The 13,804-nt window shown below is 53.9% G+C and overlaps 1 protein-coding gene across 3 annotated transcripts in view; it reads left to right on the forward strand.

Moving 5' to 3' along the window:
• Positions 1-13,804, forward strand: part of SPTBN2 (spectrin beta, non-erythrocytic 2) — a 41,577-nt gene that overhangs the window by 12,483 nt on the left and 15,290 nt on the right. For all 3 annotated transcript variants that reach the window (XM_043971985.1, XM_043971986.1, XM_043971987.1), the window contains exons 2-7: positions 4,585-4,762; positions 9,270-9,421; positions 9,817-9,990; positions 13,027-13,118; positions 13,277-13,357; positions 13,514-13,629. In XM_043971985.1, coding sequence (XP_043827920.1) covers positions 4,603-4,762; positions 9,270-9,421; positions 9,817-9,990; positions 13,027-13,118; positions 13,277-13,357; positions 13,514-13,629 — 775 coding nt within the window. In that variant the 5' untranslated portion in view covers positions 4,585-4,602. The remainder of the gene's footprint in view (positions 1-4,584; positions 4,763-9,269; positions 9,422-9,816; positions 9,991-13,026; positions 13,119-13,276; positions 13,358-13,513; positions 13,630-13,804) is intronic.

A 13,804-nucleotide genomic window follows, 5' to 3' on the forward strand; every position in this document is an offset into this window, starting at 1 on the left:
TTCGTTCCTATGAGACTATAAGACAGGGTTGAGGATTGAATTCAGTAGTTGCTGTGCTGGGAGACAAAAACAACAATGAAAGTCTCAGGCCTGGAGGAACTTACTTATGGGGTAGGGCACAGGATAACACATGCACAGATGAGGGGAGCTTTCCTTAAGAGAGGCTTCTTGTGGGCAGCTAGGTGGCGCAGTGGATAGAGCACTGGCCCTGGAGTCAAGAGTACCTGAGTTCAAATCCAGCCTTAGCCACTTACTAGCTGTGTGACCCTGGGCAAGTCACTTAACCCCAATTGCCTCACCAAAAAAATTTAAAAATAAAAATAAAAACAGATTATTTTTGAAAAAGAGAGAGAGGCTTCTTGGACCTCCATGCTTGAGCACTCCCCTGTTGAGGGGAGATTGGGGGGAGGGGCGGGGAAGAGCATTCCAGGCATGGGAGAAAACCAGAGCAAAGGTGTATTTAGTGGGTGGAATAGCCTCACACCAGGGTCAGGCGGGTACCCAGCGGAACAGTGATCTGGGTAGATCAGAGGGAAACTCAACTCTAGTGTGTTCTCCTTGACCTCGTCAGAAGGCAGCCCCAAGCTCCAGGTGCTTGGAGATAGGGTTTTCCAGGGCATGTGGGGGTGGGGGTGGGGGCTAGGGCAGGTAAAACCGAGTGGAACCCTGCTGGGGACAGCTCCACCTGACCTCTGGCAGATGGGACTTGAAGCCAGCGGGATCTCAGTTAGCCTGTCAGGGCAGGGGTAGGGGGATGGGGGGGCAGACAGAACCAACCCCCAGTGGGTCACTGGGCCAAGAAGATGAGCGTGATCAGTACACACATGCCTCAGAGCGTCAGTAGCCACAGCAAAAGAAAGCGGCAGGTCCATGACCTGCTACCTAAACCAGGGGGAGCCATGGAGAAGATCTGAAAAATGGAGTGATCTTCAGCTTCCAATTGGGATCTGTCAGGAGAACAGTGGGGCAGGGGATGGAGCAAGGAGGAGATAGGGAGAGGCCAAGGGTCTGAGGCTACCAGAAGACAAGGGTGGAGTCATAGATTGGGGCATGGGTGGGGCCTAGTCTGAGCCAACCCATCTAGACCACAGGGGCAGGACCAAATAGGGCTTGGCTACCCATTCTAAGAGTAGGTAAAGAGGGGGAGCCTGCCTGGCCCAGGCCCTAAATCCTAATCCAGGAGCTGAGACTGGAAATATGACTAAATACAATGAAAGAGAAGCCCAAGAGGTAAGACAAAGAGAAGACAAGGGCAAGTGCCTTCAAGATGACCAGAAGACATGAATTGAGATAAAAATTGAAAGTAGAGCTCCTGAGAAAAAAATGGGTAAACGGCTTAGAACAAGACAGAACACCTAGCAAACTGAACTCATTGATTCAATGATACAGTAAGAAATGTGTAAGTCAAAAGACATAAAAATTAGAAGAATTTGTAAAATATCTACCATAAAAAATGACCTAGAAAACAGGATGAGAAATGATTGAAGAATCATCAGACTCCCTGAAAATCATTACTTTAAAAGAAATCTGAATATTATAGTTCCAGAAATCATAAAAAGAAAACTCCCCAGATCTATTACAAGAAGGTAAATTAAAAACAGAACCTACTGGTCATCTCCTAAAAGAAACTCCAAATTGTAAACAACCAAGAATGTTATAGTCAAAGTCCAAATAATACTATGAACAGCAGAAAGGCGTTCAATTGCTAAGGAAGTACAGTCAGGGTCACTAAAGACTATGATACAGCTACTACCAAGGAGAGGGAATCTTGGAATATGATATCCTGAAAGAAAAAGGCACAAAGGCAAAGGCATGGAGGCAGGAAACAGACAGATATGTAAAGTGAAGAAGAGGTATGTGTAAATGAGCCTGGAATGAGAGCCTGGGGCCGGGATGGAAAGGGCTCTAAAATCCAAACTGAGGCATCTGCATTTTATCCTAGAGGCAATAGGGGGTTTACAGAAGCTTCTTGAATAAAAATAAGGTTTTTGGCTGTGTAGCCCTAACCTGAAGGACTACTCCACTTTAAGAATGTGTGTGTGTGCTCGGTGGGGTGGCTAGGTGGCGCAGTGGATAAAGCACCGGCCCTGGAGTCAGGAGTACCTGAGTTCAAATCCGGCTTCAGACACTTGACACTTAACTAGCTGTGTGACCCTGGGCAAGTCACTTAACCCCCATTGCCCTGCAAAAAAAAAAAAAAAGAAGAAGAATATGCCCAGGGGCTTGGTTGTTTCCCATTTAGACTTCATAAAGAGATAGATCCCTCCTGTGGATCCTGGCTCCAATCAGTCCCTTGCCTCCAGCACCCTTTGTTCGGTAATTCAGCCCTGCCTGATGTTCATTTCTGTGTCAATATTTACAGATCAAACTCAGAGGATACGGCCCTAGGACATATGGTGGATTTGGGGTGGTGGGGGAGAGCAGTCTTAGATCTCTCTTCCCTGACCAGGCTTAGGTAGCACTCTGCCAATCCCCGTCCTTTCACTGAAGCTGCTCCCAAGCAGGGTCTCCTGTGTCTGTGTCTGTGTTGTTGGGTGAAGGCCTCCCCACATCCTACTTCTCTTTACCCCTTTCTATTCTCTGCCACCCTAGCTCTAACTTGCAAAGTTTCTTTCTTGTGTTTGGGCAGCCCGGAAGCAGTTGACTCCTGAGTGGTGCATGCTGCTGCAGCTGCCACTTCTCTCCTTCGATCAGCTTAGCTTTGCTCATCTGTGACCTGCTATCTCCTCTTTGAATATCAGTTCCTTGAGGACAGGAACTTTTTTATCTTTGAATTCTAGAATCTGGGCAATTTAAGAAATGTGTAATGAATGGGTTTTAGTGGACCTTTGGAGGGACTAGCTAATGAACCAGTGGGGGTGGGAGAAATTCACATGTTTGTTTTTGGGGAAAAAATATTTGTTTGAGTAAAGTCCTGAGCAGCCTTGGCAGGACCACAGCCATAGCCACTTTATTTACTTATTAACATCATGGGTTTGGGATCCTGGAAGAGGCCACAAACCCTGATTACTGCGGAGGAGCCCTGTAGCTCTCAAAGAAAGGGCCACATTTTTTAAAACTGAGTGTTAGAATTTGTTTTTGCTTGTAATTGATTGGGGGTTGTAAAATATTACATTAAAAAATAAAGGGGGGGCAGCTAGGTGGCGCAGTGGATAGAGCACCAGCCCTGGAGTCAGGAGGACCTGAGTTCAAATCCAGCCTCAGACACTTAACACTTACTAGGTGTGTGACCCTGGGCAAGTCACTTAACCCCAATTGCCTCACCCCCCAAAAAATAAATGAATGAATGAAAATAAAGGGGGGGGCAGCTAGGTGGTGCAGTGCGTAAAGCATCGGCCCTGAATTCAGGAGGACCTGAGTTCAAATCTGGTCTCAAACACTTGACAACTTACTAGTTCTGTGACCCTGGGCAAGTCACTTGACCCTCATTGCCCGGCAAAAAAATAAAAATAAAAGAAGGGGCCACAAATCCCCTGGGTCAAGGGGCTTCTGTTTCCAGGGCCTCTTGGCTGAGGGAATCCTAGGTCCATTGATTCTGGGAGCTGGGTTTTTTCCAGTCCCAGAAGCCTCCCAGAGGCTCTTCTCACAGCTCTGTCCACCACAATGCTGTGACAACCCTCCATGCCTCACTGTCTGACGCCCACATATGCTCTGCCTTTCTTCTCCCACTTCCAGACTCCTGGGCTTGCTACAGCTCTGCTGCAGGCCGCCTTGCCTCCATCATCCCTTTCCGTGACACTCCATCCTTGGTTCCGAATGCTGTAGCCTCGGAAGTGATATCTTTATTTCATTCTAGTACATAAACAAATGAGTGCAATTCAGTGATGATAATACTACTTCCCATGAACATAGCACCTTAAGACTTAAAAATGAATAGTAGAGTGGAGTGGGAATGCAGGGTAGGGGAGACAAGAGAGAACAGATATATCAAGGGAGATCTCATTTTAAAGATTAACTTTGAGTGAAGTTCTGGCCACCAAAGTCCTTGGCCCTGTCCAGTGGTTCACCTGCAGAGCTGTTGTGATATGATCAGTGCCCACTTGGCTGCTAACTTCGAGGCCCACGGGGAGCCTTGCCTGTGTGTTGTCTCCCTGTTAGAATGGGAGCTTCCTGAGGGCAGGCTCTTGGCCCAAGGTTTTATACCTGTTGAGGGCTTGTTACTCAGCCCTTTATTCCTGTCACAGTGCCCCCTCTGGAGTTCTTCTTTCTCCATCCAGACTGGAGCAGGTGTGGGCAGGTCCTTGTAGTGGATGGAGCCCTGAATTTGGAGCTGACCCTCCCGAGCTGCAGGACCACAGTTGGGCCCATCTCTTCATCTCTCTGAGGCTGTTTCCTCCCCTGTAAAAAGGGTCCTACTGGGGCAGCTAGGTGGCACAGTGGATAAAGCACCAGCCCTGGATTCAGGAGTACCTGAGTTCAAATCCGGCCTCAGACACTTGACACTTACTAGCTGTGTGACCCTGGGCAAGTCACTTAACCCCCACTGCCCTGCAAAAAAAAAAAAAAAGGGTCCTGCTTCCCAGGATGGCCGCGAGGCTCACATCAGACACAGGTGTGAGTTACTGCCATTAACTGTCCCCACAGGGCTGTGCCTCCGCCACCATGAGCAGCACCTTGCAGTCACCCACCGACTTTGACAGCTTGGAGATCCAAGGCCAGTACAGTGACGTCAACAACCGTTGGGAGCTGCCCGATGTAGACTGGGACAATGAGAACAGCTCGGCCCGGCTCTTTGAGCGCTCTCGAATCAAGGCCCTGGCAGGTGGGTTCTTTGTCTCTTTCTTCCTCAGAAGGGAGAAGGGCTGGGAAACTGGAAGCCAACCTTGCCTCCCCCCCCCTGCCAGAAGTGCTTGGTGGGAAAAGGAATTGGGCCTCTATGTTGGTTCTCCCAGGGGGCAAACCCCAAATGCTTCCTAGGACTGAGGCATCCGCAGCCTTTCTCCCTTCCCTCTGGCCCACTTTTCCTTTCTAGCCCCCGCTTGTTTCTTCCTTGATTCCACTGCTGTTCTCCTCACCTCGTCTCCCCACCCGATCTATTCTCCTGCCACCTGTTCCCTGTGGTCACGTGCCCTGGGCCAGCCTGCTGCCTCTTCCTTCTGCCTTTTCTCTGGTGTCTTCCCTGGCTCTGTGGTGTGCTCAGACTGCCCTGGCCCCTGCCCTCCCCTCTGGCTCCTCCAAGCACCAGCAGACCTGTTGGACGGGCCCTGCCGCGTTCCTGGGCTGGGTTGTCATGGCAGAAAGAACGCACTACCTGTCTCTGCCGACCCCCCATCTGACTTGCCCAGTTTGCCAAATCTCCTACAAGGGACCTTCCCGTGGGAGGCCGAAATGGTCAGGGGTCAAGTCCAAGGATCAGACTGTAGGAACTGCTCCTTTGAGGTGTCCCCTGGGCCGCCCTCTGACCCTGACCCTCAGCTTATGTCCTCAAGGAGGCTTCTGTATGTGTGAACAGTGCAAAAAGAAAGGGCATGGAGGAGAGGGGAACGTATGCAGGAGGCTTGGGTTATCCCAACAGGTAGGGGAGTCGGGGCAGGAAGCTCCCGGTGTGGGAATAAGGAGAATCTGCTTGTCCCAGGCTCCTTCGCTGGCTGTCTGCTGGGGAGTGGCACAAAGTGTGAGGGCCCCAGGCCAGGGCAGGGCTCTGCCAAGGGAGACAGAGGTGGGTGGAGCGGGAGCCACAGAGGGATGTGTGTGTATGTTTGGGGAGGGGGAAAGAAGTGTGACGAATCCTCCCCATCTGTCCCTTCCCCAGATCACCAAAGCCAAGCCAGGGAGGGGATTGCTCCCCTCAGTGGAAGATGGGAGGGGGGTCTTTAGTTGCTCACAGTCCCTTCCCCATGCCCACCGTGGAAACCTCGGGGGCAAAACTACCCAGTGACTTGGGAAGGGTTCAGCCCATCTTTTGGAAAAGTGGGGGTTCTGGACCCCTCCATCATGCTCTTTCATTCGGGATCTCCTCAGACATCTGGGGATCTTGGAAGCAGACTCTGCCCATGAGGAGAAGTTCTAGGGTGTTCAGAGATCCCTCCTCCCCCGCAGGGCCTGGCCCTGCCCCAGTCCCTTGGCTCCACCTCCTCCCCCTCCCCCGCCGCAGTCCAACCTGTTTGTCTGGAGCGTCCTCTGGCTCTGCCCCTGCCTGCCAGACAGCTCCGCCAGGTGTGCCCCCTTCTGCCTGGCCCGTCAGCGGCAGCACGCCTGGAGCTCAGCAGCTCAGACATCCCCCAAGTCCTCGGTCCCCTGCATCCCCCTGCATCCGGGACCCCTGGCTGCCCCAATCCCAGAGGGCTGAACAAGAACTCGCCCCGCTGGGGGAGAATGAACTGTGGGCTCTCAACTCTGTAGGGAGCAGTCACCAGCATGAATGGGAATGGCCTCATGGGAAATGGCCTCAATGGGGCAGGGGAGCTCCCTTATGAGGTTTCGGAGGGGGCTCAGCGCCCAGGAAGCCCCCTGCTCTCCCCGGCTGCCTTCATTAACTCTGCCCAGTATGCCAGTGTGCTGGAGGGACGGTTCAAACAGCTTCAAGGTGAGGGCCACACAGGCAGGAGGGCCTGTCCCTGAGGGGAGAGGGGGAGAGAGAAGTGCATGTATGTGCATGTGCGTGTGTATGGCATGTGTGTGCGTGTGTGTGTGTGCGTGTGTGTACAAGCATGAGGGGCAGACACACGGGAGCTGGGCTGGGAGCTGGAGAAGCATTGGAGAGTGGTGTGATCAGAGGAGGAAAGGCAAGGCAAGGAGTAAACATTTATTAAGTGCCTGCTGTGTGCCACACGCTGGCCTAAGCACTTTACAAATATTTTGTTTGATTGCGAGGAAATGTGCAGGGTTGTCAGTGGGGAAGGACAGAAGATTGGTTCAATAGCTGGTGACAAAAACTGAAGGCAAGAAGGCACCAGCACATCTGTGTCATTGTGTGGGGAGGGGTGCAGGATGGAGGGCCCGCTGAGCAGGCCAGGGTGTGTGGGTGAGGGCGAGGGCGTAGTGGAGAGAGGACAGCAGGGTGTGCTTCTGTCCTGTGTGGAGGTGGCTCAATGTGGGTGAGGAGACACTGGAGAGCAGAAAGGGGGTCATGGAGAATGGGGGGGGGGGATGTGTACGTGTGTATGGCGTGTGCGTGTGCGTATGTGTGCCTGTGTGTGCGTGTGTGCAGGGACGCCAGATCCGCATCAGCACGGATGGCGGTTGAAAACGGAGGTGTCTCAACTTTCGGCGCAGCGTGACCTGTGTTCTTGCTGAAGTTCTGGGTGTGTCTGTGGGCCTGGGGAGGCTCCAGCTTAGGTAGACTTACTGGGGAAACAGGGCTTTGCCTCTGCCCCTCCCCCTTCCCAACACATCTGTTTGTGTGGCTTTTTCCTCTCCTCCCTAACCTCGGTTGGCTCCCACCCAGGCTGGCAAGGTTGGCTAAGGACGGCCCTGGGCTCGGGACACAAAAGGGGAGCGTGGGGGGCTTGGTCAAACTTTGATCAGTGTCTCCTCTCAGGGCTCTGGGGGGGGAGGGGTCGTCGGAGCATCTCATTGGGTTATTGTCACCCGGGGCCTGGCATATGGAAGGGACCGGGGGTGGAGATAGGGCTAGTGATGGACCATCCCTTTAGAGGGGGAGGGGCCCTCCAAGGCCAGCCTTTGGTCCAGTCCTCTTCTTTTATAGAGGGGGAAACTGAGGCTCACAAGCAAAGGACAGAGAGCTAGAAATGATCAGGGGCAGGACTGGGTCCCAGGGCTTCCTGTCTCCAGGGTCAGACCTCCAGTCTGCCTCTGAGGTCATGGGGACACATCCCTCAGACCTTGGAGAAGGAAACAAGGATGACAGGCTGGCCCTTGGAAACAGAAGCAAGTCCTGGGAGCTCCAGGAGCCTCGATGAGCTGGCCTTTCCCTTCTCCGTGTATGGGGCCTGGCTGGTTCTAGCGCCCAGCCCTCTTTGAGAAGGGCTTCCGAGGGGCGCCCCTTGGTGGCAGCCCCCCACAGGCCATCCCTAGGATGGACGGGCTCCGGGGCCAGGGAAGCCTCTCGATCACTCCCCACCCCACCCCCAGGGCTAAGCTCAGAGGGGACCCTCTTCCTGAACATCTCTGGAGGAAACAAGGTTCCATCTTCTCTTGGGACCCTGCCTGACAACATCTCCGATGACTGCCTGCTTGCCCTTTATCACTGATGGCCAGACCTTGACTCCAGGCCCTCGGCAAGTCATTTGATGGTGCTTTCCCTGCATCATATCATCTGAGCTTTACTACAGCCCTGGCGGCCAAGGGGCTAAAGCTGTGATTATCACCATTTTACAGATAAGGCAACTGAGGCTTGCCTGGAAACTATCTCTGGGAGATTTGAACCCAGGTCTCTACTGACACCAAGGGCATAATTTTCCCCACAGTATCACCCTGCCCCTTCACATGTTCACAGACTATTATTAAATTTCTCTCAGTCTCCCTTTAAATTTCCCCTCCCACCAAGTTGCTTTAGTCTCTTCATAAAGTTTATCTCTTCCTTCAATCATTTATGAGATAAAGACAAGAAACATTTATTAAGCACCTGCTGTATGCCAAGCACCATGTGAAGCATTGTAGAAATAACAAAAATGAAAATGGTTCCTATCCCCAGGGAGCTTCTATTCTATGGGATGGCAGGGAGAGTAATATATGCACAGGAAAGTAAATATGAGACATACAAAGTAACTTCAGCAGAGAGAAGTGATGGATTCAAAGTCAAGAGTCCTGGGTTCAGATGCTGACTCTGCTCCGACCACCTATGTGACCAGCCTTGGTCAAGTGCTCTCTGAAGAACACTGGACAGAAGACCTTTAAGATCCCCATCCAGAGCCTCAGTCCTTGGGCCAGTGGTCTCCTGAACCACTCATAGTCAGGAAAGATCTAGTATAGTGGTAACACCTGCATTAAGCATTGTGTGCCTCTTGACAAGTCTATGGTCCTCTCTGGGCCACAGTTTCTTCATCTGTGGAATGATGGAGGTGGGTTCGATGGCTTGAGATTCCTTGGGGCTCTGCTGCTTGGGTTCTTGTGAGAGAGCTGAGGAGCCCAGGGTCTGAGGGAGGGAGGGAGGGAGGGAGGGAGAGCTCCTGGGATGTTGGAGGGGACAGCCTGGACTCTCAGCTTTGCTCATCTCTCTCTTCCGTCGCTGTATCAGCCCAAGCTGGGCCCTAGTTCTGTCTGCTGAGTCTGGTCTCACCCCCGTGAGGGGGGTCCTTTAAGCAGTGGCTTAAAAGCTGGGTTTCAAGGGTGGGCTGATCCAGTAACCCAAAGTCGGTGTCCTCTAGATGAGCGAGAGGCTGTGCAGAAGAAGACCTTCACCAAGTGGGTGAACTCCCACCTGGCACGGGTCACGTGCCGTGTGGGAGACCTCTACAGCGATCTGAGGGATGGCCGCAATCTGCTGAGGTTACTCGAAGTGCTTTCTGGAGAGACATTGGTGAGCAGCGGGGATGGGGCCCAGGAGGGACCGGGGAGTCCTGGGGGGACAGTGCTTGGAGAGAAGGGTGAGCCCCAGAGGGCTTCTTTCTGCAAGGACAGCAGAATGCCAGCAGGAGGCCCCCGGATGGCCAGGGTGCCCCATTGAAGCACCCCCTTTCCTCACATAGACCTAAACCCGCTAATTCCCTGGGGAATCTTAATCTTCCCCAAGCCCCACATAAAATCCCAGCTTTGGCCCCATGATGTTTGGCTCTGTCTGGTGACTGCCCCCGAGCTCCCTGACATCCCCTTTGCAGGGAGGAGGTATGTGAATGAAGGTCAGGGGGTGGGCAGGGTGGAGCCGGGTACATGCCGTACCTTGTCCTCCATCCCACGACCCTCCTGTCCCACCAGCCGAAGCCCACCAAGGGGCGAATGCGCATCCACTGCCTGGAGAATGTAGACAAGGCCTTGCAGTTCCTGAAGGAGCAGAAGGTACATTTGGAGAACATGGGCTCCCACGACATTGTCGATGGCAACCATCGCCTGACGCTTGGCCTGGTCTGGACCATCATCTTACGCTTCCAGGTACCCTCTGCCAGCCATGCCTGCCTTGCCCTTCCACAGCCCCATCTTCTGATTCGAGTCAAGCCAAGAACCCAGGCCTGCCCAACCTCAGCCTCTCCACTTCCCCCTTAATTCCTGGCAGCGGTGATTTCAAACTGGGTGACGCCCAGGCATCCCCACCCCCCACCCCGACCCTTCCCTCCTCCCTGTCACCACCGATAGCACCGCCATCCAACCCCTCAGTCTTCCGCGTCGTTCCCCTCACCCCATCGGGTGCACCGTCTGCTCTGTGCTCACGAGGCCGCCACACACTTCAGGCCCTCGTCCCCTCTCACCGGCACTACCCTAGTTGCCTCCTACTTTTTCTCCTGGAGTCTCTCACACAACTAACAAAGCGATATCTCTAAAGCACAGGGATGACTGGGCACTCCTCTGCTCAGCCACCTCCAGTGGCTCCCTGTTGTTTCTTGGGTCAAATCCAATGTCCTCACAATGTGGGGCTGTCCCCTTTTCTGCCTCATCACTCTTTTTTTTGTGGGGAGGAAACGGAATAGCCCTCATAGTCAATAGCAGGGTGAGAAAAGCAGTACTGGGGTAGAATCTCAGACATGACTGAATGATATCTTTTTTTTTTTTTTTTTTGGTGAGGCAATTGGGGTTAAGTGACTTGTCCAGGGTCACACAGCTAGTAATTGTCAAGTGTCTGAGGTCAGATTTGAACTCAGGTCCTCCTGACTCCAGGGCCAGTGCTCTATTCACTGCGCCACCTAGCTGCCCTCTCATCACTCTTAGAACAGCCCCATTCCTGCCCCTCGTGCCCTTGGCATCTCACCAAGGGCCCTTCCTCTGTCTTCCAGCCCCCTTGGCCACCTGGCTTCCTTCAAGGCTTGTTCAAAAACCGCCTCTCCTCTGAGCTTGCCTGGCATCTGCCCCCTCGAAGGCAGGGAATGTATTGTGGTAGCTAGTGTCTGCCTGGCATGCAGAAAGTACTTACTAAGTGTTTGCTCACTGACTGGCCTACGGCACCCTTAATTGGGTCAAGCTCCAAAAGCATTTATTAAGCTCTGATAGTATGCCAGGTGCTGTGCTAAATGTTGGGGAGACAGAGACGATGTGAAGCAGGCCCTGTCCACAAGAAGCTTCCGTTCTTCTAGAAAGAAATAAGCCAGACACAGAAGAATATACAACATAGATTCCAAGTCATTTTGATGAGGTTGGGGCAAGCACCAAGAGAGGGGGCCCGTGAATGCCTTGGCAAGGAGGGGGCTCTGGAGCCAAGCCTTGAAGGGAGTGAGGTGGGGGAGCATTCCAGGCAGGGGCACGGCCAGGACCGAGGTGTGTGAGACAGAGGGAACATCTGCTCTGCCCTTTAGCTACGATGTGAGAGGTGTGCCATCAGTCTGGAAAGGCCAGACAGAGGAAAAGGTATTGCTCCCAGACACACTGGGGAACCAAACAATCAGTAGACATTTACCAAGCACCTGTTGGGCAGCTAGGGGGCGCCCCAGTGCATAGAGCCTGGGGCCTGGAGTCAGGAAGCCTCATCTCCCTGAGTTCAAATCCAGCCTCAGACACTTCCTAGCTGGGGGACCCTGGGAAGTGACTTCACCCTGTTTGCCTCAGTTTCCTCAGCTATAAAATGAGCTGGAGAAAGAAAGCCCCTCCAGGATCTCTGCCGAGGAAACCCCAAATGGGGTCATGGAGAGTTGGACACGACTGAAAATGACTGAAAAACAGCAAAGTGCCTTCTATGTGCCAGGCACCATGCGAAGCAAAAGACAGTTCCTGCCCTCAAAGAGCTCACAGTCTAATGGGGGAGAGAACAACAAACAACTACACACACACACACACACACACACACACACACACACACACACACACACACACACACACACAGAGTAAGCTACATAAAGGAGAAATAGGACGCCCTGGAGCTGCAAGTCCTTGGGGGCACTTCATGTAGAAGGCGGGATTTTAGCCAAGACCTGAAGGAAGCTGGGGAGGTCAGCAGTCAGAGTGGAGGAGAAAGAGCCTTCCAGGGACAGCCAGAGAATGTCCAGAGGCATGAGGGGGAGGGTCTGGTTCACAGAACAGCCAGGAGGCCATTATCACTGATGGAAGAGGGGACGTGGGGTGTAAGAAGACGAGAGAGGGACTGAAGGCCGTTAAAGACCAAACAGAGCGTTCTGTATTTGACCCTGGAAGCTACTGAGGAGTGGGGTGACAGGGTCAGACCTGGGCTTTGGGTGACAAGATGGAGGGTGGAGTGGAATGAGGGGAGACTGAGGCAGGCTGACCCCCAGCAGCTGTCACAGTGATCCAGGCCGGAGGGGATGGGCATCTGCACCAGGGTGGGGCGGTGCCAGAGGAGAGAAGGGGGTGTTTCAGAGATGGCACAGAGGTGACCTCCAGCAGGTAGGAGGGGTCGGCAAGAAATGGTGAGGGATCAGGATGACTCTTGGGTAGGGAGCCTGAGAGTCTGGGGGTGGGGGAGAGGAGGGTTCTGTTTTGGACAAGTTGAGTGTAAGACGTCTGCCAGGCAGCTGGAGGTCAGCAGAGAGCTTGGGGCAGGAAAGGCAGATGCGGGGCCATGAAATCCATGGGAGCCCGGGAATCTTCCTGAAATGGGGAATCCCACGGGTCAGAGCTGTGCTTTAGCTAGATCGCTGAGGGGAGAGACTAGAGACAGACCCCCCTGAGGCAGCTGTGGCCTCCAGCTTACCTGGCGCAAGCCCCTCACACAGCTCCACCCGTGTTCCCTCGGAGGCCCAGCTGCCACAAAGTGCCGGCTTATCTTGGTACTTCCAGCTCTCCCACTCTCTTCTTCCTTCTTCCAGGCCCTTCCCACTGTGTGGGACTGCCCGTCCTGGTTTCCCCATCCTTTCCTAGACTTACTGATCTCTGCTGTGAGTGTCCATGCCTAGGTCTGGCCTCCCCTTTGTCATGCACAGCGCTTCCCTTCCTCTGTCTGAGCCTCCTCGGCCAGGTGAGGGCACTGAGAAGGGCAGTGGCTGTCCTGGCCCCAGGCAGGGCCTGAGGCCGCTCTGTGTCCCTCAGATTCAGGACATCAGCGTGGAGACTGAAGACAACAAGGAGAAGAAGTCGGCCAAGGACGCCCTGCTGCTATGGTGCCAGATGAAGACAGCAGGGTGAGGAGGGGGCAGGGCCTGGCCATGGACATCGGCCGCAGCGTTGGGGCTGGAGGAGGGGGGCACTTGCCTCCAGGCAGAGGCTCCAGGAGCCCTGCGGGAGTCCCAGTGGGGAAAGCCACCCAGCTGACAGCTTCCTTTTTGGTGCTTACTCACAGCTATCCCAATGTCAACGTGCACAATTTCACCACCAGCTGGAGGGACGGGCTGGCCTTCAATGCCATTGTGCATAAGCACCGGTGAGGAGGGGCCCGGGCAGATAGAGGCTCCCTCGGAGTTAGGAGGAGCATCACGGGGCTGGGGAGTAGGGGGAGGGGATGGGGCGTGGTGTTTCAGGGTGTGCTGAGGCCCCTCTTCTCAGGGTCCCTCTGGTCCCTTATTTCCTCATCATCCAGGCCAGACCTCTTGGAGTTTGAGTCTCTGAAAAAATGCAATGCCCACTACAACCTCCAGAATGTCTTCAACCTGGCAGAGAAGGAGCTGGGCCTCACCAAGCTGCTGGACCCAGAAGGTGGGGGGGGCTCCCCCTGTGGGCCCCCACAGGCTGGCGTCTTGTGCCCGCTCAAGGGCACAGCGACAGGGAGGTGGGGGGAGCGCTACGGGACAGGGATCTGGCTGGACTGTGGTCTGCCAGCCACAGGATAAGCACCAGACCTGAAGCTTGCTGGAAAGGCATGGGTGAGGTC

Source organism: Dromiciops gliroides, chromosome 6 (genome assembly GCF_019393635.1).
Source record: "Dromiciops gliroides isolate mDroGli1 chromosome 6, mDroGli1.pri, whole genome shotgun sequence".
NCBI lineage: Eukaryota > Metazoa > Chordata > Mammalia > Microbiotheria > Microbiotheriidae > Dromiciops > Dromiciops gliroides.